Raw genomic sequence first — 27,078 nt, forward strand, 5'->3', positions numbered from 1 at the left:
AAAAAAAAAAAAAAAGAATAACTCTGGCTGGCGCAGTGCATCATGCCTGTAGTCCCAGCACTCTGGGAGGCAGAGGCGGGAGGATCGCTTGAGCTCAGGAATTAGAGACCAGCCTCAGCAAGAGCAAGACACTGTCTCTACTAAAAATAGAATATTAGCTGGGTGCAGTGGCACGCACCCGTAGTCCCAGCTCCTGGGGAGGCTGAGGCCCAGGAGCTCCAGGCTGCAGTGAGCTATGATGATGCCATGGCACTCTACCCGGGGCGACAGAGCAAGACTCCGTCTCAAAAAAAAAAAAAAAAAAAAAGAAAGAAAGAATAACTCTTTCCAACTAGGCTCCCTTATGGCTTGAATTCCAATGAGGTTTTTCTTGGCTAATTTTGCCTCTAGTATCTACCCACTGGATTGAGAAAATGGTATAAACATTTCTTATACATCTTTTCAAAATTGTCGTAATAAATGATTTCAGTATTTGTCAAAGCCACGGGGAGAAAGGCTGCGAGAGCTCTACCACTTTCAGTCTCGGCTGGGCGGAATCGCAGCACAGCAGTGAGGCCTGCAGGCTGACAGGACACCAGCGCCCTCGCTGCCCTCACCATGTCGCAGCAAAATCTAACCAAAGCTCGAGTGAGTGCGGGAAGTTGCTCAAGACTTGGGGACTGAGGCTCCTAGAGACACGGAATGCCTGCATTCCACCCCAGAGTGTCCATGGACAGCTTCCCACCAGGAAGCATGCCGGGGCTGCTGTCTCGTCTCCTCAGCAGGAAGGCAGCTTCACCTGAGCACAGGTGGGCACAGGGAAAGAAGCGCCCAAGGAGACCACAAGGTCACTGTGCTCCCAGTGCTCACATACACGTCAATTCCTGTTTCTCTAGGACAATGACGTGCAAACTGCGCCTGGGGCAGGTGAAGATGCGCATCTCTGGCGTATACATCATAAAATCTACAGCGCTGTGTGCCCGGGACCTGTGGCCTGCACAACACGCCTGTTACGTCAGTGAGGACAGCCCTGTGCCCAGCAGGGAGGTCAGGTCTGTACTGTCCCATCGCACACAGTGCCACCAGGGCACCATGGGCAGTGCAGCCTGGCAGAATGTGTCCTACTCTCCAGCCCTTGCCACCGGGGCACAGCCGGGTAGGGGACTTACTGCAGAGCTGCTCGATGGTGGCCCACTGCTCGGATCTCTTCCACGTCTGGGCGAGCTCCTCGTTTCCGGTCCTCACAGCCTCCAGCAGCAAGCTGATGCTGTCCTGCAAGGGGCCAAGAGGAAGGTTCCCACGTGCTCTGCCTGAGGTGTAGATTCTGACTAACAGGTTTCTTCCTCCTCAACATCAAGATATATTTCAGAGGGAATTTAAAAAACCTTACAGGCTGTCACTATAAAATGTAAGATATCACAACTTAGGTCTATAAATGTAAGTGCTAAATTGAGATAAAATTTAAATTCTTCCCAAATAGCCCCAGAGGGGGCATCTGTGCCTCTCTGCATGGGCTGCAGGTGTTCAAGAGCCCAGAGGATAAAGCCTGCCCCACCCTGCTCCCCGTGCCTTAGCCCCTGCCTCTCTCTTCTGCATCATGCCTGGAAGAACACACGCTACGCCCCAGGCCTCAGGGTCAAAGTGCAGAGAATTAAAACCGTTTCTACAATGAGAGGTGCACACAGCCTTCGGGGGCTTGCAGTACCTGCTGAGGACAACGCTCACAACAGCGCGCACGGACTGGCAAGGTGGCCCAACGGAGAGGGTGCCTCACCTTTTGCCACCTGTCTGCTCAGAGGGGCAGCAGCCAAACCTGAGGCCAGGAGTGCAGCTCCCTGTGCTGACCGGGGAAGGTACAGACAGTGGAAGAGTCACAGGTGCCTCATGTCAAATATCAGAGTGGGTGGTTTGGGACAAAATACAGACACACAATAAACCTAACGGATCCAAGAAGAGCAATCGGCTACCCAACAGAGAAGAGCCTTGGGGAGGGAGGATGCTCTCTGTTCTGTCACCTTCAGGGAAAGGTGTTGAGTGAGGGGTATCCGTGGCTCAGAAAGAATTTGTTCCTTTCTCTTTGGCGTTTCCTTGGGTCTCAGGAAGAGAAGAAAAGGCCTAAGTAGGGCACCCACAACAAGGCACATGCAAGGGGCCTCCTGGCGGACCCACCGCCCCACCCCTGCCCTACTCAGAGCAGTCGCCATCTGCAAAACACTCGCCCTCTCCTCCCCCCACAGGGTATCTTAAAAATGCCAACTGTGCAGCTGCGAACGCGGGGCCTGGAAGCTGGCCAAGCCTTCTGGGCCGGGGCAGTAAAACCAAAGCTGAATCAGGAGGGGAGCGATCAGCAAAAAGCAGAGGCTGTGATTCTGAAACTGTTAGGACAGGACTTTTTTGAATTGTGGATCTCTGATGCTCCGTGCGACAGGACAGAGCTAAATCACCTCTGCTTCCCATGTGATTGTAACAAACGAAACCGTCCTTCATCAGGGAGGGCACAGTCACTGAAAATGCTAAAGGTGAAAAAGTCCATCTTTCCATCAACAAGCCTCTTGTGAAAAGCCACTGCCTGCACACTCTCTGCACATGAGACGCAAGGGGCAGAAACCCTGACCCCAAGCTTTGACCCAGTTTCTCAACCACGCTCTCGTTTGTGAGGAAAGAAAGTGAGACAGAGCGTCTCTCTACAGCCAAAGCCCATCTGGGGAACACCAGAGCCCCGTGCTCAAGAGGACACCACACTGAGGCCCGTACCTGCAGAGGCATAACTTCATTGGTGACCAGAAACAGCAGGAGGTGAAAATCTGAGATGGTATCCAAGAACACAGACGAGGTATTCTGGGATAAATAGGTGGCCAAACTATGGAAATCCTAGAGGGAAGGAAACAAACAAGAATATTCCATTACGATTCTCAGACCCAGAAAGAGAGCTGTTTCCTACCAAGACATAATTAAATACACTGAATGCTGAGATGTCTCTCCCCCTTTCTACAGCCACTAATAGGGTCTAAGAAAGGAGGAGCCAACAGCGGCAAAGCAGGCTCCTACCTCTCTCCTCCCAGGAAGATGCTCTCGGTACCTGACTCATCAAGGTATGTGACAAAGCACGTTTGCCAAGCTGACCCAGACAGACACGACCCAACCGATGGCAAATGCCCCTTGACCTCCAGGCGGAGAGTGGGCTGTGGGAGGGCCCCCTGCAGGGGCGGGGAGACACAACTGGCCTTTTCTGTCTAGCCGCGTTCTCCATCCAGGGCAGCGTGACGGTGAGGGGGAACCGAGGGCAACCCTCAGGCAGCATGAACATCTCTAGCAGGACCAGAAACAGGGGTGTCAAGAATGTACCCATGTCCCCTGGGCAGGTGAGCAAGAGGGGACCAGAGCACAGAAGAGGCGCTGTCAGCCACTTCAAGAGAAAATCTCATGACAGACATTCATTTACCAGGCCATCGTCTGAAATGTCTGTTAGAAAATGACACCCTAAGAACAAATGTGTGCAGACTGTTTACGCAGTACGCACAAGGCAGTAACGGAAATTCGGGTCTGGCCTGATGTCCAGTGGGAGAGAGGGTGAGACGGGAACTGTGCTAAGTGAGCAGATCAATGACATATGCTGGCAGGCCCAGGGGGCCCAGCCACATGGGGCCACCCAGCTCTGACGGTGCCTAAGAAAGGCAGCAGTATGACAGGGCAAGGGGGACCAGGTCACAAACAATAGAAAAGTTGTTCAAAGAGGACACAAAGTAACAAACTTTGGAAAAATTAAGAAGTCAACTGAGAATGGTATTTGTGGCAAATCTGCAGTCCTGAGGACTTCAGGGGAATTGTCCTGTGGTGTCTATCGCCCGGCCACAGAGTGAGGGTCCACGTGGCCAGCATTACCCTAGAGCAGGCCCACCTGGGCTCAGTCCAAGAATCCATCAGGACAGTTTGAAAGCTTAGTACTTTCTGGAAAAACAATACCGACACTAGACGAGCAATTGGCAGCTAACTTTAAGTTGCTTCTAGAGATAAGAGCTTACCTGTGTCTCACCCAGCACGTCCCGGTTTTCAATAGGAAATGGATTTTGTGAAATAGAAAAAGTATAAACTGGATCCTTGGGGAAAGTTGTTGTGATCTGGTGAACAAAACACAAACCCGTGAGGAAGCAGGCCGCACACAATGTGAGCGACTCCCCAGCAGCCCCGAGCACCCCTGGCGCCTGATCTGAAGGTAGCAATTCTGAGAGTCCTACAAACTCTATATTAAAACCAACAGTTAATGTTAACAATTAGTGTTGTTCCTAAATGAAAATTTTGAAATTCTGACATCTGGGAAGCAAACTAAAGAACTTGTTTTTAAACCTACACTATATCTGGTGTACACTGGCCCCATGACACCGAACTCCAGCTGCGTTGGACCACCTAGGGCACAGCTGCACCCAAGGCTCACACGGCCGCTCTCCCTGTGCTGCAGGGGGACTAAAGGCTGGTCTGAGCCCTCAATCTGGGCTGCGGAAGCACAGAGAGGAGAATGCAGGAAGCTGGGAGGCCGTGTTAGGAGCTGACTGTTCAGAGGTGCGAAGTTCACATCCCTGGGTTTGCAGTGCACGTGCAGAGTCAGCAGCGATGGGTTCAAGAAACAAAGTAACCTCCAGCCAGCCTGCTAAGCCCCTTTTGAAGGCTAGGGAGCCACTCCATGCAGCCTGTGGGCTTTTCCAGGCAGGGGCAGGTGAGAACCACAGGCCCTGGAGGAACACAGGGCACTGTTCTCCACTCTCCCTCAAAGACGAGTGGGCCGGATGCAAGGGCCAACGCGGAAAGATGAGCTTAGTCCTTCACTTGGCTCAGACACACTGTGGTCACTACAGAGGGCGTTTTAAACCCAACATAGAGTCAACAGAAGCTACAGGACGGTGGTAAATGTGCAAGAACCAATACAAACACGGGTTTTATTCCTCTTGGCAGATGCTCCTCCCCACAAAGCACCCAAGCGTGAGCTATCAGCCGCCTTCTGGTTGATATAGCTTTCCTCTGCAGTGTGACACTAGCAGCAGCAGATCACACTTCTCACAGATTTAGGGTCACTACTCTGGTTCCTTGGGGACTATTTCTCAAGAACGAACCTTGTTCTGGTGTGTCTTCCATATCACCAAAGGCAGTGAGCTGCTCCAGGCTAGCCGGCCCAGGTGCAGCTGTACCAGCGCTGGCCGCTCTGGAGGGACAAGCTGAGCCATGGGGAACACGTCTGACCCAGGCGGATCCTGGGAAGGGCCACACTGCAGCATGGCGCTGTGCACTGGCTGCATAGCCTCGCCAGTCAGAGACCCTGGCCTCGCTTTGCTCACCTTGAGGTAAAGATGTGAACGCGCCGGGCTGCTGTGAGGATGCAGCGCCCTGCATGCAGGGCACCCAGCACGGGCCTGGCCCGTGGCAGGCCACGAGCTGGGTCAGGGTTCTGACAACAGTGGTGGTGCTGACCATGCTGCAGAGACAGGATCCTGGGACAGCTCAGGCCCCTTGTCTTGGGAGGGCAGAAATGGGAGTGGAACAGCAACTACAGAAGACTCACTGCTACGGGAACTAGTGGAATTAAGAAATGTACGTGCTGGTCTTTCTTGTAACTGCCCATAGAGAATAACAGAAGCAAAGTCCGCATGGCCCCATGCGACCATCCCAGATGCCCCAGGGGAGGTTGCAGGGGTCCAGAGCCTCATCTCATGCTGAAACCCTCTCCCCCCCAGCGTGCATCAGCTGGACGATGCCCTGACATCTCCACAGAAGTGCGGCCTGCCACAGCCGCCCCATCCAAGGTTTAAGAACATCAGACAGCTCTGGCCCGGGCCCACCTCTGCTCCCGAGGGACGCCCCAAGCCTCACTTCCACAAGGACAGAGAGCTGGGGTATCACAGGGTGGAAGGATCCGCAGCAACCAAGTACTGCTGAAAAACTGCCCTAAGGCAAAAACCTAACTTCCTTTGTGAAAGGAAAGGAAAGGGGTGGGGAAGCCACTTCAGGGAGAAGACCCGAGAAGGCTGGTTTTAAATCACACCGACTCCTCCTGAGTGCACGCTCCATCAATCTGTTTTCATCTTAATTACACCCTGGGTAGCCTAAAAAACAGATGCCTTTACAGCCTCAGTGATAAATATGTTCTTGCGAGCTGTCAGTGGGAATGGAGCATCGATGGGCTTGGCTCAGGGGGACCCACTGCTCCAAATGCAATGATATTTTACTGCCTAAATCACATGCCCATCCGAGTCCAAATGCAGCCTGAACAGACCCTGGCATGGCAGCAGCGTCAGAAATGAGCTGCCTCCTGCCCCTCTGGACACAGCTTCAACGGCGATGGCTGCTGCAAATACATCAGGCTCTTGTCCTGCCACACGGGCTGCCCTTTGGTGATGGCACGGCCACACCTCCAAGCCACTAACCGCCTCCAGAAAGGAGCTGAGACTGTGGGAAGATGCAGCAGAGCAGAGTCCCTTCTTGGCTCTTAGATCTCAGAGTTCCACTCAAGAACACTGAGGCACAGGGTGTCCCCAGGACAACTCGGACGGTGTGGCCCACTGTGAGCACCACAGTGGCACCTGCACATGCCAGGTGGCTCTGGCAGCCAGAGGCCAAGCACAGAGTATCTGGGTGAGATTGTTTGGACGCTCACATGTCCCGGGACCCAAGGACAGGGACTTGTTGCCTTTCAGAGGCTGCTTGGCCTGGGGTCGGGGGTCCCTTGAGCTAATATGAGGATAGTTAACCCCTAGGTTGATTTCAAGGAAATAAAAACCCATAACAAAAAGAGAAAGTCCTTATAATTGTTAGCTTTATCAGGAACGCTGGGTGCTCAGTGATTGAACAAACACTCCCGGGTGCCTGTTCTGTGCTAGGCGCTGCAAGAGGCAGAGGGTGTGACTCTTGTGACTCTCTAAGCCACCAGCTCCTCCTTTGAGCAGCTACCACCTGGCAGTCCTGACCTCCAAAGTGCCTGCCGGGCCGGCCTGCCCAGGCTAGGGGGGCAGCACTTACGTCTATGATCAGATACTCCACAGGCAGGGGCCGGGCCAGCTGGGTGATCTCGTTGCCAAACTTGTCTATGTCCTGAAACAATCAAGGGTGAACAGAGGTAAGGGAAGGTGACCAGTGATAATGTTTTTCCTTTCACACACTGGTCTCAGCTTTTGAATTATTACAATTCCTGTTGGACTGTCTGAATAGCAGAAAGGAAAATGTGCCTATTTTTGCAACGAATCCACCTTCTTCTATTTCTTGGAGCTCTTTATTACGCCACAAGTTGAGAAAGCAGCCGTGCTCTCAGGTACTGGGAGTCTCCGCTGGGAGAGCGCACCAAAGCCCCTACCCCTCCACCCACAGTGCTGGGCCCGGCACTGCTGTCTGAGACAGAGGCAGAGGGTCTGTGCTCCCCTCAGGCTGGATCGGGGCCTGTTCTATCCTCTACAGGCACTTGAAGTTTCATAGTCTGAATGCTAATTCTTACAGATCTTATACCTCTGAAAACCCGACTTTAGGGAAACTTAGTACTTGTACATTAATAAAATAAAGCCATGCACAAATGAGCATGGGCACGTGCGCGCGCGCGCGCGCGCACACACACACACACACACACACACACACACAAATATGCAGACATGGAAAACCCCCACCACCAATCTGTCAAAGTCTAAACTGGTTTTGCTTTGTCAGATGCATGGAACATAAAGTTTAATTATGGGGAAAAACGGCCAGCATATGTTCATTAATCACAAAATGACAATTAGATCTGATTTATGTCAAACATGCCAAGTTCAAACAGAGCTCCAGAAATAAATTCATAAGAACCAATGCTTTTCATTAAAGATTCTGCAAGAGGGGGTCATATTTTCTATCTAAATCATCACTTAACATTATATAAATCATTCATTAAGTCATATATAAATTATACATCCATAATTTCCAATTATAGGGCCTTACATAAAAGTTTACATTTACTGAAGCTCTCAGACCCAAACTGGTTGCCAAGCACATCGCCCTGAGGTGTGTGGGTGCTATGAGGCCACTCCCAGCACGTCCACACCTCCCTGGGACGTCAGAGGGCTCTGCTATCTTTTGAGACAATGGTTATGGCAGTTCCTAAGTCAAATCAAGTATTCTACCCTAAAGGGATATCCACAGGCCCCGTTTGGCCCTGTTCCTTGCTTGAAGATTAAAACTTCTAGCCTGAAAGATGTGTTTTCCCACACCTTCCTGCCTTTCCTCCAGTCACATTCCAGAGAGCTGCCCACAAAACTGACCCCTTTGCCCTCCCAGAAAACACAGGCCAAATATGTCTCACCAGCTGGCTGCACAGGAGTGCTATTCGACTATTTTCATTTCAAGTATTGGCCTTGACCCTTCAAATGCCAGCTCCCTCAAACACACAGCTTTGTCCCGTTTGCCTTCCTTTGAAGCTGAAGTCACTTTCCACCTGATTGGGGGAAGGACCGTTTGTCCTTCCACATGTCAAGCAGCTGCTGCCATCAGGACAGACTCCGCATTCCGTGGCTCTGGCTGGGGGCACCAAAGACGTGGGGTCTGCAAGTGGGATCCTGGGGCCCCAGAAAGGCGGTTTCTCGATGGAGGAGATTTGGTAGGCAGCAAGAATCAAATGCAATCAAACTAAATCACCATTTCCAAAAATACACGCTTGCCCCTACAAGAAATAACCTGCAACAACTCACACATAATTAGCCCATCTGGAATTCATCTTCAAATCTAATTAAGCTCTAATATGCAGAAACATTTCTCCAGCACCTGTTCACTTTAATCTTCCCCTCTAGGGATTTTTCCTGTTAAGTGCCCCTCTCTCTTTTTTTGTGTCGTGCTATTCTCTTTCAAATTTAACTACCCAACTGCACCTTTTCTGCTCCCCAAGAAAATAAAGGTGTTGTATCCCCCTTTCTTCCCTGGGGGAAAAAACAGGTAACTTCTATCTCTCCCTCAGGCCTTCACTCAAATGTTTTTGCCAACCAATGCCTAGCCCTACACACCACTTTAAAAGGCAATTACTTTTTATGGGCTTTAGCAAATGTCAGATGGAATGCACTAGGAGGAAGACATCTCAATTCCAAGTATGGCAGCCGCCAAAGTGTCAGCAGTTTTATCTCCAACTGAAGCAAGACACAGGGAGAGTCAGAAACTACGGTCCCCAATGCCTCGCTACCTGCTATGGGCCGTGTCTGGAAGCAGCGGCACCAAGGTCTTGACAGCAAAGAGAAATCCAGGGATCAAAGTCTTTGTTAGCTAAAAAGCACATGGACTTCGTACCAAGCAGCAGCAAATTCCACTGATTGGATGGCATCACCTTGCTTTAGAAACGGTGAATAAAATCCTGAATGTGTTGCTTTTCTCTTCTAAGAACTAGGTGCAAGAAGGGAAACAAGTGACAACAGGATCTGATATTTCACATGATAACTTGAGAAAACACAAAGCTTTCAGAAATGTGGTTTCTTAAAGAACCACTGCTTAGGAAACAGTCCAGTCCATGAGGATCTACAGAGCACCTGTCAGATGCAAACAGAACCACAGCCAGCCTTTCTCAGGGACTTGCTGTGTGCACAGAACCACTTGGTCCTCACGGCCTCAGCCGTCACAGGCAGGACTGCTGTCCCTGACAGAGGATGAAAAATGACAGGCTACAGGATGAGTTTGCCTCCCTGGGACCTGTCAGCCAGCAGAGCAGAGGGGGCATCAGAGCCAGAGTCCATCCACATTCAGAACTGAGGCTCCTCACCCAGTGCTAGCACTGTGGGGTCAGGGCACACTCACACACCTGACTCCACTCCCGGGGAACCTTAATGTCTCAGGCTGTGGTCCTGACAGCACACTCCCACTGAGCACAGCTCACCACCTCCACCACATGGGGAAGAACAAAACTATGCTCAGAGATTTCAGGGACCACAAATCCATTTCCTAGACAGGGAATATGCTAGCTAACATGTTATTTGGAATCTCTTTCTCATTAGCAATTTCTTGATTAATTGATAAACTGTCCTGAATAATGCTGGAAAGAAACACAATCTTCCATGATTGAAAACATTTAAAAGAGGTACGTGGTGCAGGGTCTTGCCCTAACAAATACAAACATGTATTACGGAGATTCAATAAGTAGAATAGTTTCATAACGGCAAAGGGAGAGACTGTGGCGCAGGGGCGATGCCCAGAGGTAAGACGTAGGGAGACGTGGATGCCCTGGCCGACAACAATGGTGGGATCAGGTCCCACGGTCAAGTATCTGCAGAAACATACAACTAGATCCCTACCTTGTGCCAACATGATGCATAAAGGGGTCATGGGTCTCAAAGTAAAATTAAACCATAAAAGCACTAAAAAAATATACAGGTAAATATATAGCTTTGGGGTAAAAGGTTACAGTTGACCCTTGTACAACACGGGTCCACTTACACTAAGATTGTTTCCAACCAAATGCAGATTGAAAATAAGTATTTGTGGGATGTAAAACCCACGTATACTGAGGGCCAGCTTTGGGACTTGAGCACGCGAGGACTTGGGCATAGGCGCAAACTGAGAGACCACTGCACTTCCAAAGATAATGACAAAGGCAGAAACTATAACAAAACAAGATTCAGGTATCTTTGAAACCAGAAAACATTTCAGCTCCTCTGTATAAGGAAATGAAAGCCTGGCATGTTTGCAACATATGCAAAAGGGTTTAATATGTAAAGACCTCACAAATGAATGCCGAAAATGACAAATCACCTCACAAATACCTAAGCGCACACATGGAGAGGCGATTCACAAACAGTCAACACACACATGGGGAAGAGCCTGGGCCTGTGGCTCAGAGGCAGCCAGGCCAGGCCGCGGCGCACGGCACGAGCCCACAGCAGCCCCCAGAGGAGACCTGGGGGAATGCAGAGAGCCTGTAACACGCGTATCCTTCCACAAACGATCCCAGGTAACGTAGACCATGCGCAGAGAACGAGCCAGAGGGTGGTCCACAAAGCACTCTCCATGGCGCCAGATGCCAGACCAGACCCCACGTGCTGCGTGAACAATGCCCAGCACTGCAGGTCCTCGCCGAGGCTGTTTGTCAGTGCGCTCTCAGGACAGCCGACTTCAGCATGCTGACGCCAGGACATCACCCTCCGCCCTCTCCCGTCACTGGCTGTTTTTTTCCTGGGCCCTTCTCCTGGGCTGGCCTCTTCAGAGCAGTGTTCCTCGAGGCTGTCCAGCACCCTCTTTTCTTCTCCCTCTGAACAAGCTCAGTGTGTCTCGTCTACTTCCAGGGCTTTAACATAGGCTTTCTATGCAGGTGTCCTGAAAGGACACCATCGGCCTGTGTCTCTTGTCCAAGCTCCCAGACTGCTCACTGGCCACCACGGGCCAGGTCCACCTTCAAGCTCTGCGTGTCAGCGCCTGGACTCACCAGCCTCCCAGCAGACCCACTGCTCTGCTCCGGCTCCAGGACGTGCCTGCTCCCCCAAACCAAGAGTCTGGCCGGGTCCTGGGCTCCTTCCCTGCATCCCACGAGGCCTCTGGGGCTCTGTGCCGGCACAACTCTCCTTGCCCAAAGGCCACAGGAAATGGACAGGTCGCCTGGGTTTCCAGGGGCACCAGCCTTTGCACTGGGCTCCCCAACTATAAATTATCCCTCACACTGCACCCCAGGATGGACCTTCTGTAACAGAGACCTCACCCCCACTGCCTCCGAGGCTGTCAGCACCTGTCCACAGAGTCCCACCCCACTTCTCCACCCTGCTGCCCCGCCCTGACTCAGGCCACTGGCATACTGGCTTCAAGTGTTGCAAAAGCTTCCCGCCTCCCAACCACGTCGCGCCACCTCCAGCAGGAACGTTTCAGAATCCAGCTTCCATATCTCACTCCATGGCTTCCCACGGCCACCATACCTGACACAAGCCACCCTCCTACTAGACTGACCCCAGGTGCACACTGCACCCTCTGGGTACGCAGCCCCTCAGTGGGCTGTGCTCAGCCAACTCTCACATACCCTCAGTCTCAGCTCTCGGGTACCCTGCTGTGCCCGCCCTGTACCACCATGGTGACACCCCACAGTATGCCAGGCAAGGGAACCTGTGTGACTTGCTTACCACCGCAGCTCCCGGGCACAGAGGAAGTGCTCCACAGCCACAAAGTCTGGGTTGAGAAGAGGGTGGGCTGCGGCCCCAGTGGGGACCCGTCACAGCCATGTCTGTAGACGTGCACGCACAGGGGAGAGCCCGGAAGGACAGATGAAGGAAGGGAAGTACCACGGGGGTCTATTTTCTTCTTACTAATTTATAATTTCAGACTTTTCATAATACACATACATTTGATTTTATATTAAAAATGTTCTATAAATTTTTTTCATTTAAGAGACAGGGTCTTGCTCCGTGGCCCAGGCTGGAGCAGTGGCCCAATCAGAGCTCACAGCAACCTCACACTCCTAGGCTCAAGCGATCCTCCTGCCTCAGCCTCCCAAGTAGCTGGGACTACAGGCGCTGCCACACCCTGCTTCATACATTAATTTTTAAAAAACCTGAGCTGCCTGATGCGCATGGATCTTTACATCCGTGACCACACGCCTGCCGCTGCTGGCTCCTCCCTCCTGCCTTGACAATGCTCCCTTAGCGGGTTCCTGGTCCACAGACCTCCACCTCCAGCCTCACTCTTGGCTGACCGCGTTGCTTCCCGTGGGCAAAGTGAACATCAAGCCTCCCCCACGACATGTCTCCTCCACTGGTGCCCACGCAGCCCACCTCTACTCTAACCACCAGGATTTATCCAGGAATCTGACCATTTCCTCCCTCCTCCACTGCTGCCAACCTGGCCCAGCTGCCAGGGTCCTGATGACAGACCCCTAACTACCACAGTACCACCTGCACGCCTGTCTGCTTTGTCCACTCCCAGCCCAGCAGCCAGTGCTCAGCACCTTCCAGGAGCTCCCATCTTTCTCCCGACGGTCCCCACCTCTGCCCCAGCAACACTGGCCACCGTGCTCAGCACTCTCCATGCTGGGGACTGGCTACTGCCTGTCTGGAGCAATCTGCCCAGGTATACACAGGGCCACTGTCAACCAGCATCTTCCCTACCTGTGCAAAGTCCACCCTCCACTGGCTCCCAACCCCTTGGCCCACCTGAGCCTACCGACAGCCTCCACAACACAGGTAGCGCCCTCTCCACTGTCAACGCATCCCCAGCACCCCACCCATGCCTGCGCGCTCACGGGTGTCCCCCAAACACTGAGGGAGGGACGCATGAGAGCACCTGAACAGTGAGCTGGGGCAGGGCTACTAGGGGCTCAGCACCGAGGTGCCTTCCCTTAGCACCGTGCACAGAATCCAACAGCCAGCACAACGCCTCAGCTCCAGGGTTCTCCAGCAGAGGAAAAGGGACAAAAGCCAGCTCAGCTCAGTCGCTGCCAAGGTCCCACGGGATGCCCACCCATGCCTGTGCAGAGGCCTGTGCCTGCTGCAGTCTCCGGGGGCTGTGGTGCACAGCTGGAACCTAGAAGAGTCGCAGCAGCCACCTGCAAAATCACAGCAGATCCCTGGGCTGGACCACCACTGGGCTCTCACGGCTGCCAGCTTGTTTCCACTAAAGTCAGAGATCACTGTTTCAGGAGAAGAAAACGGGTATTTTTAAAAACACTCAACAAAATCACCAAGTCGCACAAATAAGAACTGGAAGTCATTCCTCTCGTTAAGGATTCCTAGTCCTCACTTATTCTTAAGAGGTTCCCTCAAATCCAATCAACCCATTATCCCTGCCCCAGAGGCTTAACTCACCTGCTCCTCCAGCCCCTGGGGCATGGGGTGAGCGGGGTGAGGGCAGTGAGCACAGCCGGCTCCAGCCGGTGCAGCCAGGGGCTCAGAAGCTCCGAGGCTGCCCCTCCCATCCCCCCCCCCGTCATAGAATCATTCGTGAAAACAATCGCGGAAGGCGGTGCACAGCCCAGGTGGAGGCAGCGCTCAGTCTGACTCCAGGCAGTCGTTGGAGCCACTGCCTCACACCCAGGGGAACGTGGATAAGAGGCCCAGAGGCTTAGTGATCTCTGTGAGTAGAAGGTTCTTAAAAACACCTCGACATATACTCATGTTACACATGTCCCAGCAAAACATTCCTCAAAGCAGAGACTAAGTAGTAACTCACAGGTTGAGTGAGCAGCCTGGCTACATACTGGACTGCCTCCTAAGACCACCTCAAGATGTGCTGGTGACATGGTGACCAACAGAGACCACACTCCTGAGGTGCCTCCCAGTGCTGGGAGGAGACACGAGGTCGGCTCCTCTGCACCAAGGAACACCAGCGGAGCCAGGACACCTCATCACAGAGGACCACCAGTCAGTGCTCAGCCTCGACAGAGCCCACCAGGAGCCTTCCCCTACAGACACGTCCAAAGCACTCACGGCTCCCAGAAGCCCAGGCTGAGGGCTCAGTGCTGACGCTGTGGCTGCGGCACCACGGCCAGAGAGGAGCGGAGAGATACGGTGAGGCTGGCATGATGTGCACGTCCCATGGAGCAATGCGAGACAACAGGCCCTGGGAGCAGCACAGCCCAGGGCGTAAAGGGAAGCTGAAGGTGCATGCACATCACCCCGCATAGCGAACTCTCAGGCATCAGGGGCAATGAGGGGCATGAAAATGCCTCTCCCCTTCAGTGGGAAGCCAAAGGAAGACCTAAAGATCTAACTATATATCTACAAAGGAAAAGGCAAGCCAAGTGCAGTGCCTCAGGCCTCTAATCCCAGTACTCCGGGAAGCCGAGGTGGGAGGATCGCTTAAGGCCAGGAGTTCAAGGCCAGCCAGGGCAACATAGCAAGACCCTGTCTCTACAAAAAATAAGAAAAATTAGCTGGGCATGATGGCATGCACCTGTGAGCCTAGGCGTTGGAGGATGCAGTGAGCTATGACTGCACCACTGCACTCCGACCTAGGCAAGACAGTGAGACCCTGTCTCTAAAAAAAAGAACAAATAAAGGAAAAGGCAGCAGACCGACAAGTGCCCCGTGGCTGTACAGGTCTGGTCTGAACATGAGTGTGGGTGTTGTCTGTGTGTGACAAGCAAACAGAAAGACCCAGTCCGCCGAAACAAAACACCTCAGCTGGGTTCTCGGGCCTGCTAGGAGGCTCCACAGCTGCACCTCTCGAGGATAACGAGTGCAGGCCAGAACCAGCCTCCCGGTTTGAAAGCACACACAGAAAGCCAAGGAGCATCTCTGCAAGGGCCAAGCATCCTCTCTGACAGGACCACCCTGCTACTCACCCTGAACCGCGCTCATCGACGGGGAGCCCGTGTGCACCAGCAGGGTGGATGCTGCCACAAGGTGACTCGGTGCGCATGTGACAAACCTCTATGTGCAGTTCAGCTGAAATTTGTTTTAAACTCATCTTCCTAATTATAAAAAGAGATACTACCACGACTTTGCAGAGGGCAAGTTGGCAGTATCTATCAAAACTCAAAAACCTGCCCCAGCAATTCTGTTTTGAGGATGTACAAGATTGCTGGATGCGACAGTCTGTAACAACAGCCAGAAATAACCAAAGGACCCATCACCACAAGACTAATTAAAAACATTCTTGGCCGGGCGTGGTGGCTCACGCCTGTAATCCTAGCACTTTGGGAGGCCGAGGCGGGTGGATCGCTCAAGGTCAGGAGTTCAAGACCAGCCTGAGCAAGAGCGAGACCCCGTCTCTACTAAAATTAGAAAGAAATTAATCAGCCAACTAAAAATATATATATATATCAAAAACTAGCCGGGCATGGTGGCGCATGCCTGTAGTCCCAGCTACTCGGGAGGCTGAGGCAGGAGGATCGCTTGAGCCCAGGAGTTTGAGGTTGCTGTGAGCTAGGCTGACGCCACGGCACTCACTCTAGCCCGGGCAACAAAGCGAGACTCTGTCTCAAAAAAAAAAAAAAAAACAAAAACATTCTGATTTGGCCACAGAGGCAGTAAGTGTACTCATTTATTCTGTATAATTACAATTCTTTTTTTTAAATTGAAAAGAACAGAGGGACCATACTAGATGCAAACAGTGGTTATCACTCAATACATCGTCTTCATCTTTTTCCACAGGGAACAGGTGTGATACGACAACCTTGTTTAACACGTTTTAAATCACAAAAGGAACACTTGTGGTGTGACAGCTGCACAGAAAGACAAAAAGGGAGAAGCCCCACTGCGTGCCCCCTGAAGGCCCTGGGGACAAGCACAGCCAGTCCCCTTAGGAAAAGCCTCTGGTCCTCACACAGCCGTCCGTGTGCACTTAAGCTCTTTTAAAAAACATGTGGAATGTCACATACAGGGACATTCAAATTACTTCTTCAACATTAGGCATCTTTGTGTCCACCTCTCCTCACCTGTCTGCCTCCTCTGACCAGAGGCATAGGCCAGAGTGGAGCTGCAGACAAGCACCCCCAGACCATGCACACACACATGCAATGTGTGTCCACACACACGTGTAGACATCTACAGGCGTCTTCAAAAAGCAAAAGTAACTGGATTACACTCTCTATGTAGGTGCACTTTTAATTTTACGTCATGAGTTTTATGCTGTATCTTTAAGTAATTTGCAGAACACATGCCTTTAGTGACCATATACTATTCTAACTTACAGATGTATAATAACTTAATATCCTGTTGTTACTGGACTGTTCAATTGTTTCCAATTTTTATCAGCACAGACAACACCATGATGAACAACAGCCTTAGACAAACATTGGTGCGGGTCTTGTTTACAAGGCATATTTTAAATTCCACTGCAAAGTCCACAGGAAGACTAAAAGGATTACTTAAATGTTTGCTTTTATAGTTCTCTCTGCTCAAACTGATGTTTTCCTGAAACATGAAAAATGAGTGTCTCAAATCCTACAGGGCTATAAACAATTCGGAAAGCACTTCTAGCCTATTCTAACAGAGGGCAAATAAACAATCAATGAAACCAACAGAATGGTTAAGGAAATACCACATATTTCATGACAAAAGGAAGCTCTACTCTTAGGTAAAAGAAAATTATAATAAGACCTGGAAATAAAAAAGCAGGTTTCCAAGCTGATAAAGGGTATTGAAAAACAACCCCACACCACAGGGGTTCCACCAAAGGCAGGTAGCCACACCACCCCAGCAATAATAAGATAAAACAAAGTGTGGCCTCTGGCATGTCTTGATCAAAAGGTGCAACTGTGACCTAAAAATAAAATCCTAAGCCCCCCACTGACTGAATGGACCCTTCTCAGCCAAGGGGACCCCCAGAGAAACCTTAAAACTGAGTCCCAGACATGACGGGATGGGAGGCTGGCCACGCACTATCTCACCCTCCCTTGCGGACAGCCAACCAGGCTTTATTTCCTAAGCGCCAGACCAGCATTCTTTTCTGATAAAAAACCACCCACCACGAAGCGGTTCTAACACTGTACAGAACAGGCACAGAGAGGGCTTCCGGGTCCTCTTTTCACCTTTCTGACATGGGGGGCGGCCATTCTTACACATGGACCCCATAAGAGGACAGAGTCCCACTGCGCAGGCATGTAGTTCTCCTTCCGTGCACACTCATGACTCCTCCTATGACCTGTTAAAATACATGTTTAGGCCGGGCGCGGCGGCTCACGCCTGTAATCCTAGCTCTCTGGGAGGCCGAGGCGGGCGGATTGTTTGAGCTCAGGAGTTCGAGACCAGCCTGAGCAAGAGCGAGACTCCGCCTCTACTAAAATTAGAAAGAAATTAATCGTCCAACTAAAAATATATAGAAAGGATTAGCCGGGCATGGTGGCGCATGCCTGTAGTCCCAGCTACTCAGGAGGCTGAGGCAGAAGGTTCACTTGAGCCCAGGAGTTTGAGGTTGCTGTGAGCTAGGCCGACGCCACGGCACTCACTCTAGTCCGGGCAAAAGAGTGACACTCTGTCTCAAAAAAAAAAAAAAAAAAAATACATGTTTAGCTCCTCGCTCCGTATACATCCCTGTTCCACCGTCCCTGCCAGGAAGCACATGTTCCTGGCTTGTGGCTGGGAGCCCCGTTTCCCAGCCTGCAGGAATGGCCACCATGGAATATAACCCTTTATGAGAAATAAAGCTCTCCTTTTCCAAATTAAAAAAATGAAAAAATAAACCCACAGCAAACTCATAGTTAATGATGTAATTCCAAAAGCACTTCTTTTACGATGACAAACAAGACCAAGATGCTGGTGGCCCCCACTGCCAGCAGCACGGCAAGCCAAAAAAGAAAGGGCTAATGACAGAGAGGAAGAAACGGCTTGTCACTCACGGATAATACAACTGTGTAGAAAACCCAAAAGACGAGATGTATAGATAAGAATAAATAACAGCAAAGTTGCTGGATAAAAATTTAACCTGTTTAACCTGTTTCAAACAGCAGAAGTTTGAAATGTAATTTTAAAATGACGCCAATATGAATAAAAAGCTAAACCACTTGGTAATAATCTAACAAACAACACCACAAACCTTTGTGGGAGACACTAAGGATCACTGGGGCAAATGCAGCACCTGACCAGTTCACAGGGGGAGGACTCAGCCCTGAAAAGTTCTCAATGAAATCCTAACACAATTGTTTGGTTTTAGCACAACTTGGCAAGCCGATTCTAAAATTCACTTGGAAGAGGAAAGGGCCAAGGACATCAGGGCTCCGGAAGAAAAGCAAAGCCGGGCTGTGACTTAACACGTGGAAAGAATGACTGCGTGGCCGAGCGGGCGGCTCACACCTATGATCCCAGCACTTTGGGAGCTCAAGGCAGGAGGATCACTTGAGGCCAAGAGTTCGACACCAGCCTGAGCAACACAGTGAGACCCTGTCTCTACAAAAAATAAAAAAATTAGCTGGGCATGGTGGTGCGCGCCTGTAGTCCCCACTACTCCAAAGGCTGAGGTGGGAGGATCGCTTGACCCTAGGAGTTTGAGGTTGCAGTGAGCTGTGATAACACCACTGCACTCCAGCCCAGGCAACAAAGTGAGACCCAGTTTCAAAAAATAAAAAAAGAATTACACTGAGAGCATTAAAGGGAGTATGATATTGGTGTCGGTTTAGGAAAACTGGCCAACAGAACAGAACGGAGTCCAGAAACACACCCACGATGTGTGGACAGGACTGATGGCAGGGTGTATCACAGATGATCGGGGCTAAAGAAGGGGTTTTTGTTGGAGTGACAAAGTCAGAGATGCAGGGACTTCACACTTGCAGCCACTTTCTCGCTCAAGATATTTGCAAAATTTTTAAGGTGTGTGGGACAGGAGGCCCACGTATTTAAGCTGCATGAGGCAGGAGCAAAATCGGAAGCTTATGAACAGACTGCATCTCCTACAGTCTGTTTGGGGGCCAAGTGGACGAAGATTTAAGGTGGGCTGTCACCTTACAAAGAGCTCTGCCAGGCTTTCACATGGAAACCCTGAAGGACTGCACTCTGGAGAAAGTGAAGAACCAACAGCAGACTGAGTTTCATCAAAACACAAGTCAGATTTGACCCAGCTACTCACTGCGAGGTGGCAGGCAGAGAGCCCACCACCCTATTTCCATGACAGCTTCACACTGTTCTCCGTGTAATTCATTTCTTACTGTATTTTTACCTTATAAAATACATCAGGCACATACTGCTCACTGCTGGACTCCTTGGCGTAGCCGAGCTCAGGGGCGTCCTTGCACGGCAGCAAACACTCATCGCGTACCAGCGCCATGCACTGATTGGACACCTGATACCCTTCAAAGTGGACCTGGTTGTCGGGACCACCTGCAAGAGAGAGACCTTCAGAGAGAATCTAACAAAGGACGTTCAAAACCAGTCCATATTTGTTACTCTTCACTTCTGACCAACAGAAAAAAAATCTTCAAGAGTTCGTCTTGGTGGAGTTCTACTCAGCCATAAAAAGAAGTGAATTAATGTCTTCTGCAGCAATTTGGATGGAACTAGAGACCATTATCCTAAGTGAAGTATCTCAAGAATGGAAAGGAAAACAAATACCACATGTACTCTCTAACAATTTGGAACTAATTGATGGGTATACATGGGCAGAGAGAAAAGTAAAAATCATCAGAAATCAAGAAAGAGGGAAAGGAGAGGAGGGGGGTAAAACCCTACCTAACAGGTACAATGAACACTATTCAGGTAATAGCACACTTACAGCCCTGACTTAAGCATTATAAAAGCTATCCATGTAACAAAAACACTTTTGCCCCCTTAAAATTTTGAAATTTAAGATAAGAATAAATAAATAAATAGAGTTTGTCTTGGGTAAGAATTCAAAAATGTCCAGTGGTCACTTGGCAGATGGCTGGAGCTCTAGGCCTGGGCACGAGCATCTAGATTTGTTGAAGCCCCTCACACTCTCCCGGCTTCACAAACAGGTGCCTGACTCTGAAGTGCTCCATCAGAATCGGGAAACGGAGATGTTAAACCACCTCTAACGTCCAGCCTGAAAGCTATGCCTAGTGTCATCAAGCACTTGGGCTCTTGGTTTTTTGGGGGGTTCTTCTGGTGAGAACCAGAAAGCCTGCTAGACAAATTCTAAAAGAGCTGTAACACTGGCCTCTTGGTTTTTAATAACACCAAGGGTATAAACAATAGAGTCCCACATTCCAGCACTTTATTCTTAAGTGAATGGAGGGTGAGGCTAGTGGATAAATTCATCTGGAGGCAGAAAGAGGGAGCGGGAGTGGATGGCAGAAGAGCAAGACAAACTATTTTTAATAAAAATACTAGTCAGGCGGGTGCAGTGGCTCATGCCTGTAATCCCAGCACTGTGGGAGGCCGAGGCAGGAGGATCACTTGAGCCCAGGAGTTCAAGACCAGCCTGGGCAACATAGCAAGGCCCCATCTCTAAAAACAAATGAAAAATAAAAATACAAGAGGCTACGCACACAGGAACCTCCGCAGGCACCACATGCAGTCAGTGCCACCAGGCACTGGCCCTGATGATGCGGAGCGTGGATGCCGCCCACGCAGGGCCCAGCTCCTCACCACGCACCCTCCACAATCTCCATTCTTTGCCCCTCTCCCAATCTCCACTCCCGCAAACCCTCCAGAACGACTTGCTGTCAGGGACACGGGCAGCTCAAACAGCTGCTGAGACCATGACCCAGTCAGGGCAATGCCGGGCTGGGCAGCCTATGACTCTAGAGGAGCTAAGGCAAGACTGGGCGTGTGGCCCCTGGCCACCACTGCACAGATGTGCCTCCAGCATCAAGACTGTACCATGCCAACTCCAATCTCATTATTTTTTATGGCTTTTGAGAAAAAAAAAACCTCAGTATCTTTATTTCAGTTGGACAAAAACTGAATCACTTACTGACCAAAAAACAGAAATTTAGTCCATATGGCTTTCAAACATGTATCAGAACCAGACCTGATGGCCAAGCAGTTACCAAAGGTAAAGGAGGGGACAAGCCAGCCTCCCAGAGGACAGGGCAGGGCCAGTGGCTGACTGCAAACTGCTGAGTCAAACTGGCTCCAAAGGCCCGGCTTACTAGGCCAGTATCTGCTCTGTGCTCCTAACTCAAATGCTCAGGACAGGTAGCCAAGCCTGGGAAAACGACCCTGATATCTTAGCAACAAACACAGCAACTCACGCGTGCAGTGTGCTCAGTGGCATAAACGTCGTGCCGTGAGTGAGTGCAGGGGTTTAAGACGAGCAGAGGCAAAGGTCAGAGGGTGCAGTGGAACCACAGGTGTGCACTTGGCATTGGCAGTTGCTTTACTTTGGGCTTTGTAAGCCTGCACTGGCTTTCACACTGAGCATTAGAGTGTGACAGGCCATTAAAGAAAGAAAAATCCAGCCTTTGAGAATGAGAAAAATGGAAAGCAGTATTTTCAAAATTGAAGGCTTTTTTAAAAAAAGCAAAATGAGTCCACATAGATAATCTCCAAAGCTGCAAACTCCCCATTCCACACGGACAGGCAGAATCACACATCCTGATGGGCTTATGTAACCTGCCCAAAGAGGCGACCCTGGCTCCTTCCACAACTCAGCCTGCTGGGAAATCCCACGTAGGGAGGGCCAGGGCCCTAGAAAGGGGCAGGGACAGAAAGAATCTGGCTGCTATTGAGTTGTTTTTCTGTTTTTTTATTTCTTACGTTTACTGCTTTATTACAAAGGCTATGACAAAGGATCCAGATACACAGCCAGATGGGAGAGATGCCCAGGGCAAGACGTGGGAAGGCATGGAGTGCCCATGCCTTCTCCAGGCACTGTGTTCACACAACCTGGAAACACCAAACGCTGCTGTCCAAGAGTTTTTTTTTTTTTTTTTGAGACAGAGTCTCACTGTGTTGCCCCAGCTAGAGTGCCGTGGTGTCAGCCTAGCTCACAGCAACCTCAAACTCCTGGGCTCAAGCGATCCTCCTGCCTCAGCCTCCCGAGTAGCTGGGACTACAGGCATGCGCCACCATGCCCAGCTAATTTTTTCTATATATATTTTTAGTTGTCCAATTAATTTCTTTCTATTTTTAGTAGAGACGGGGTCTCGCTCTTGCTCAGGCTGGTCCCGAACTCCTGAGCTCAAACAATCCGCCCGCCTCGGCCTCCCAGAGAGCTAGGATTACAGGCGTGAGCCACTGTGCCCGGCCTGTCCAAGAGATTTTATAGAGCTTGATCTCTAGCAGACCCCCACCCCGCCCCTACGCCTTCATGCAGGTCAGTGGGTGGGCCTGAAAGTTCCAGCGCTCTAATCACCGGTTTTTTCTGGTACCCGGGGCCCACCCATAAGCTAGTGCATTGGCATAAACTCAAGTGTGATCAAAAAGGCTCATCATGAATATCAAAAGACACTCTAACACTCAGGAAATTCCAAATTTTAGGAGCTCCCTAAAAGGAACCAGACAGCCAAGCCCACCTCTATTCGGGGTGGTGACCACCTAGATAATGTGAGCTCCAATGCAAAGGCAGAAACGGGTTATAACTGTTCAGATAAACAAGGATCCTTGAGTCCATGTGGTTTCTGAAAGCAGAACTAAAAGGATGGGTGGGGAAAGTTCTTTACAGAATGAGAGAAATGGAACTGCCACAGATCAGGAGGAATTGTCGCTGGAATGGGGTGGGGGGGGGTGCGGAACCCGCAGGAGCAGCAGGTAGGACCGAGCATCATGCACGTCCCAAAGAACTGCCCCCACCCGGATTCTGTAGCAACTGCAAAGAAAAAAGTGTGGATGGTCTAGCAGATGCCACCTTAACCCAATAGTCGAAGTTCAAACCCCCAAATGTGACAAACTGTATGTTCAGGTGTCCCCTCCAAGGACATAACACCATTGCTGCGGGGACCCTGCCAAAAAGGCAACACCCAAATCAAATGGGAGAACTCAGACAATCCAGACCGAGGGATACAGGTACACAGACAGAGAAGAGATGAAAGCAAATGTCACAAACTGTACACAAGTGGAGATTCTCGGGGGAAAATAAAGGTATGTTCACTAAATTATTGTTGAAATTTGGGGGAAGGTATACATTTTTCAAAATAAAACCATGGCCCAAAAAACTCCAATTTACTGAATTTACTTGGCCAAATTACTTATCTTCCGCGGCCTCACTTTCCTCACATGTTAACAATATGGGGATAACATTAGTATCTGCCCCGCTCAATAGTAAGAAATACAAATGAGAGTATGCAGCTAATAACTTAGTTCTTGGCTTAATAAATGTTAGGTATTTGGAATGAGTAAACTAACAGGAGATTATACACAATCTCCATTCACTCCTTTTAGGACGAAAATAAAAGTTTTATGGAAATACTAAGATACATGTCTCACCACAGGTGAATGCCCCAGGCCCTACTGGGGATATTATGCACCCCAAGGGTTTGGGATAAAGTTGGGGTGTGTATCCCATTAATTATTATCCCTGCCATATTAATGCCTATAGACTTGGCTAAGTATCAAGAAAGAACTACAGATGGAGGGGAGAAGGGCACAGGGAGGTGGCGCAGTGACACACAGAGCTCTGGGATCCCCTGGCTATGACTAAGTCAAGGACCCTCCTCTCAAGTCTTGGCTTTTCTTCTATCTTAGGGATACCATCATCTCCAATCTTCTGTTATCCTTATCAGCATAACCGGCATCTGGTCAAATCCTCCAACACTACATAGCTGCGCATGCCCTCGGAAGGTGGAGACACCCCTGAAGTTATCCTTTGTTTGGGCAACAGGGTCAAGGACAGGCTTTGGCCCAAAGACCCTGAGATATTCCTGGGGCTCCAGGCTGTACCCTCATGTCCCAGCCATGGAGCTCAGACAGCCTCCTGCTCTGACAGCACAGATGTTGTGATTTTTCCCAAGCAGTGGGACCTAAGGCTAGGAACACCTTCCTATGATTAAATAGCTGGAGAATTCAGCCGAAGGCTCCAGCTCTGTGATCTGCTGGCAAGAGACGCTGAGTAACAGTCAAGGTGAGAGCAAAGGACAGAGCCCAGCCACACCCAGGCTGTGCACCCTCCTCAGCACTGCCATCAGACGCCACCTCGAAGTGACCATGTGGCCTGGGGTGACCATATGGCCTCAGCCCCCACCCTGTCCGCTGGCCCCAGGCTGCATCCCGCTAACAGGTCACAGCCACGGGAGGGGGACCCCAAAGTCTGTGCTCCCCAAAACCCAGGACCCTACGTACTCATTAACATTCCCTCTAGCCCTTCGGGTGCACTGCCGTTGAGTTTGAAGTACATTTTTGGTGTCTAAAACCAGACCTTCAGAAAGTAACTTTCACAGCCCACAAGCTGAGTATACTCCAAATTATGCACACTCAGAGAAAACCACCACTGACGTGGAGCATAAACTCGGGCTCTCAGTGCACTGACCTCAGGGTCGCGCGTGCAAACTGTCACACATAGCCGTGATTCTCACCTCCCAGAAGTCTCCAACCTGAGACGTTCTGTGTATAATTAAAGGGGGTGGGGAGAGGACACACAGATTCGCAGATGAGGGGCCTCCACGTCCCAGCCAGCCTGCTCTCTGCCCGCAGGAGCACCACGCACCTTGTTCCACAACGATTTGATCTCCTGGGAGGTGCCTGCTAGCACGAGGCCTGCACCTTCCCGTCTAAGAAGGGGTTCGGGGATGGGACCGCAGCAAGTGCGTTTTCTAACAGCTCCACGGGATCCCCACGAGCCCCGTGACCCAGAGACCCTAACTTGGGGGGAAAGAGCACACTTTACTTGGAGTCAGAAAACCTGTGTCTCGGCTGCACGATTAAAACCACAGGTTAGGATCTGCAGTGCCCTGGGTAACCACTCTTCAGTCGCTGCCCCTCCAGACAGGGAGACGGTGACCACCCAGCACTCGGATACGGAAAACACGCCCACGGCACATCTTACGATAAACTGGGTTACTGACTGCCTCATGGTTCCACACTTTTCAGTAAATGCCAATTTTAGAGGCAAAAAATTTCCATGGATTATCTATATGATGTCCAAACTCTCCACAAGAGGTGTGACTCAATAACTGACGGTGGCAGCCCCCAAGTTAGAAACTGTCTATAATTCTAATAATGTGCCAGTTCTTTTGGCCATGAAATAATTTCCCTTATAAACAGTAATTAAAGGGTTGGGTTACTATGGGAGCCCATGGAAGCAGAAAACAGCAACTCCCAGTGGGGGTGGCAGCTCTGGAAAGCTGCAGAGGTTGCCTCAGTGATGGGGGCACCGCCTCAGTGGGCTGCATTCGGAGGTGCCAGATGCCTTGCCAGGCAAAGGGGAGTCCCACATGACAAAGAACCGCTCCATGTCCCGCACGACCTCGGTGCCCACTACACACTCGTGTGTGCAGACTCCCTGTTTACAATGATCTGAGATTAGAATCAATTCTACTTTGTAAATAACCACAAGAACATATACGCACAGCTTTGACACACATCGCATGCTCTAGGGCTGCAGTACTGCGTGAGCTGAGGGACGGGTGCGCCACGCTGCTTGGAGCTGGAGAGCTGCTGAGCACCGCAGGAACCCAGCACGGACGGCGGGGCTCGCCAAGTCACCTGCCTCCCAGCCCCTCGCAGAGCCCCTGCCCACACGCAGCACTGACTCCTTCCCTGTGCTGGCCTCACCATGTGTCCGTCCCCAGGCACTCACATACTAAAATGTACAACATTTTTACATATTTCTTTCTGGTTATTTTTCCTTTATGTAGTTAGGCTACTATACTCTCCTCTTCTTTTTTTAGAATTACGTGTGTAGGTAGGCTATATTATCTACAGATTTTATTTCTGCATGTCACAAAAGGTTCTAAAAGGGGGAACTGAGTTTGTTGGTTTGAGAACTAGCAACCTACTGTACCCAGAATGTGAGCCTAAATCGGGGGGCAGGTGTCACATGATACAGGAAATAGAAAGACAATACTTTTCTCCCCTTTTCAAGTACAGTGCTGGGTTGGCAAAATTCTAAGTTCTACAAAATGTCCTTCTCTGCCCCTCCTGGTGCCCAGGTCCCTGCTCTGACATCCCCTCTGTTCTCCAGACACTTGTCTGTCCAGCCTGCCCTCACTGAAGGATGCCAGGTACACACAGTCACCTGTCTCCTCCAATCCGAGTCTAAACTTCCAACCATTCCCTTAAGAACTTGACCCAAGCATCAGTTTCAGAAAATAAGTTTGACTTAACTAATTTACATATGAAATAATTAACATGCATTACTTTGTAACATAATTAACAATCAAAGATGCTTTTGCCTCTCACTCCTCAAAAACCACACGCATTTCAAATAGAAGGTTACCTGTCAATCTAAATGGATCTTAAACCAGGGAATGCCAAGCTCGAGAGGACGGAGCACAGCGTGGAACCCTGGCGGGGTAAAGGCTTTTCTCACAGTGGTTCCCGCAGCAGGTGTGGCTCAACTGGGGCTGACTATGCGACCGGCCAACTGCACACTGGGCGGTCTGTGAACTGGTGCTTGTTAAACTGGAGGTGCTTCTACAGAACTAGGAGAAGGACGGTCACCAAGAATCAACTAGATTATCACCTCTCTGAGGGTAGAAATCAGGTCTTCACAGTATTGAGGCTAGTGCGTATTTTTAAAAAATAACCAAATAGATTATGTTTTTGTGAGTTGGTTCTCTAATTTTTAAAATTATTATTCCTTTTAAATTATACTATCCTATGTCTGGCTTTTTTGTATGACAGGATCTCAAATTCTTTATAAAAAATTTGG

General features: G+C 50.3%; 1 protein-coding gene across 1 annotated transcript in view; it reads right to left on the reverse strand.

Annotated features, from left to right (window-relative positions):
- NPLOC4 (nuclear protein localization 4 homolog (S. cerevisiae)) overlaps positions 1-27,078 on the reverse strand; it is a 42,965-nt gene that overhangs the window by 4,913 nt on the left and 10,974 nt on the right. The window contains exons 8-12 of the mRNA XM_012656457.1: positions 19,528-19,688; positions 6,985-7,056; positions 4,002-4,097; positions 2,734-2,850; positions 1,149-1,251 (exon numbers count right to left, since the gene is read on the reverse strand). Of these exons, the coding sequence (XP_012511911.1) occupies positions 1,149-1,251; positions 2,734-2,850; positions 4,002-4,097; positions 6,985-7,056; positions 19,528-19,688 (549 nt within the window). The remainder of the gene's footprint in view (positions 1-1,148; positions 1,252-2,733; positions 2,851-4,001; positions 4,098-6,984; positions 7,057-19,527; positions 19,689-27,078) is intronic.

The sequence above is a fragment of the Propithecus coquereli genome, unplaced genomic scaffold (assembly GCF_000956105.1).
Source record: "Propithecus coquereli isolate 6110/MARCELLA unplaced genomic scaffold, Pcoq_1.0 Scaffold501, whole genome shotgun sequence".
Classification (NCBI taxonomy): Eukaryota; Metazoa; Chordata; class Mammalia; order Primates; family Indriidae; genus Propithecus; species Propithecus coquereli.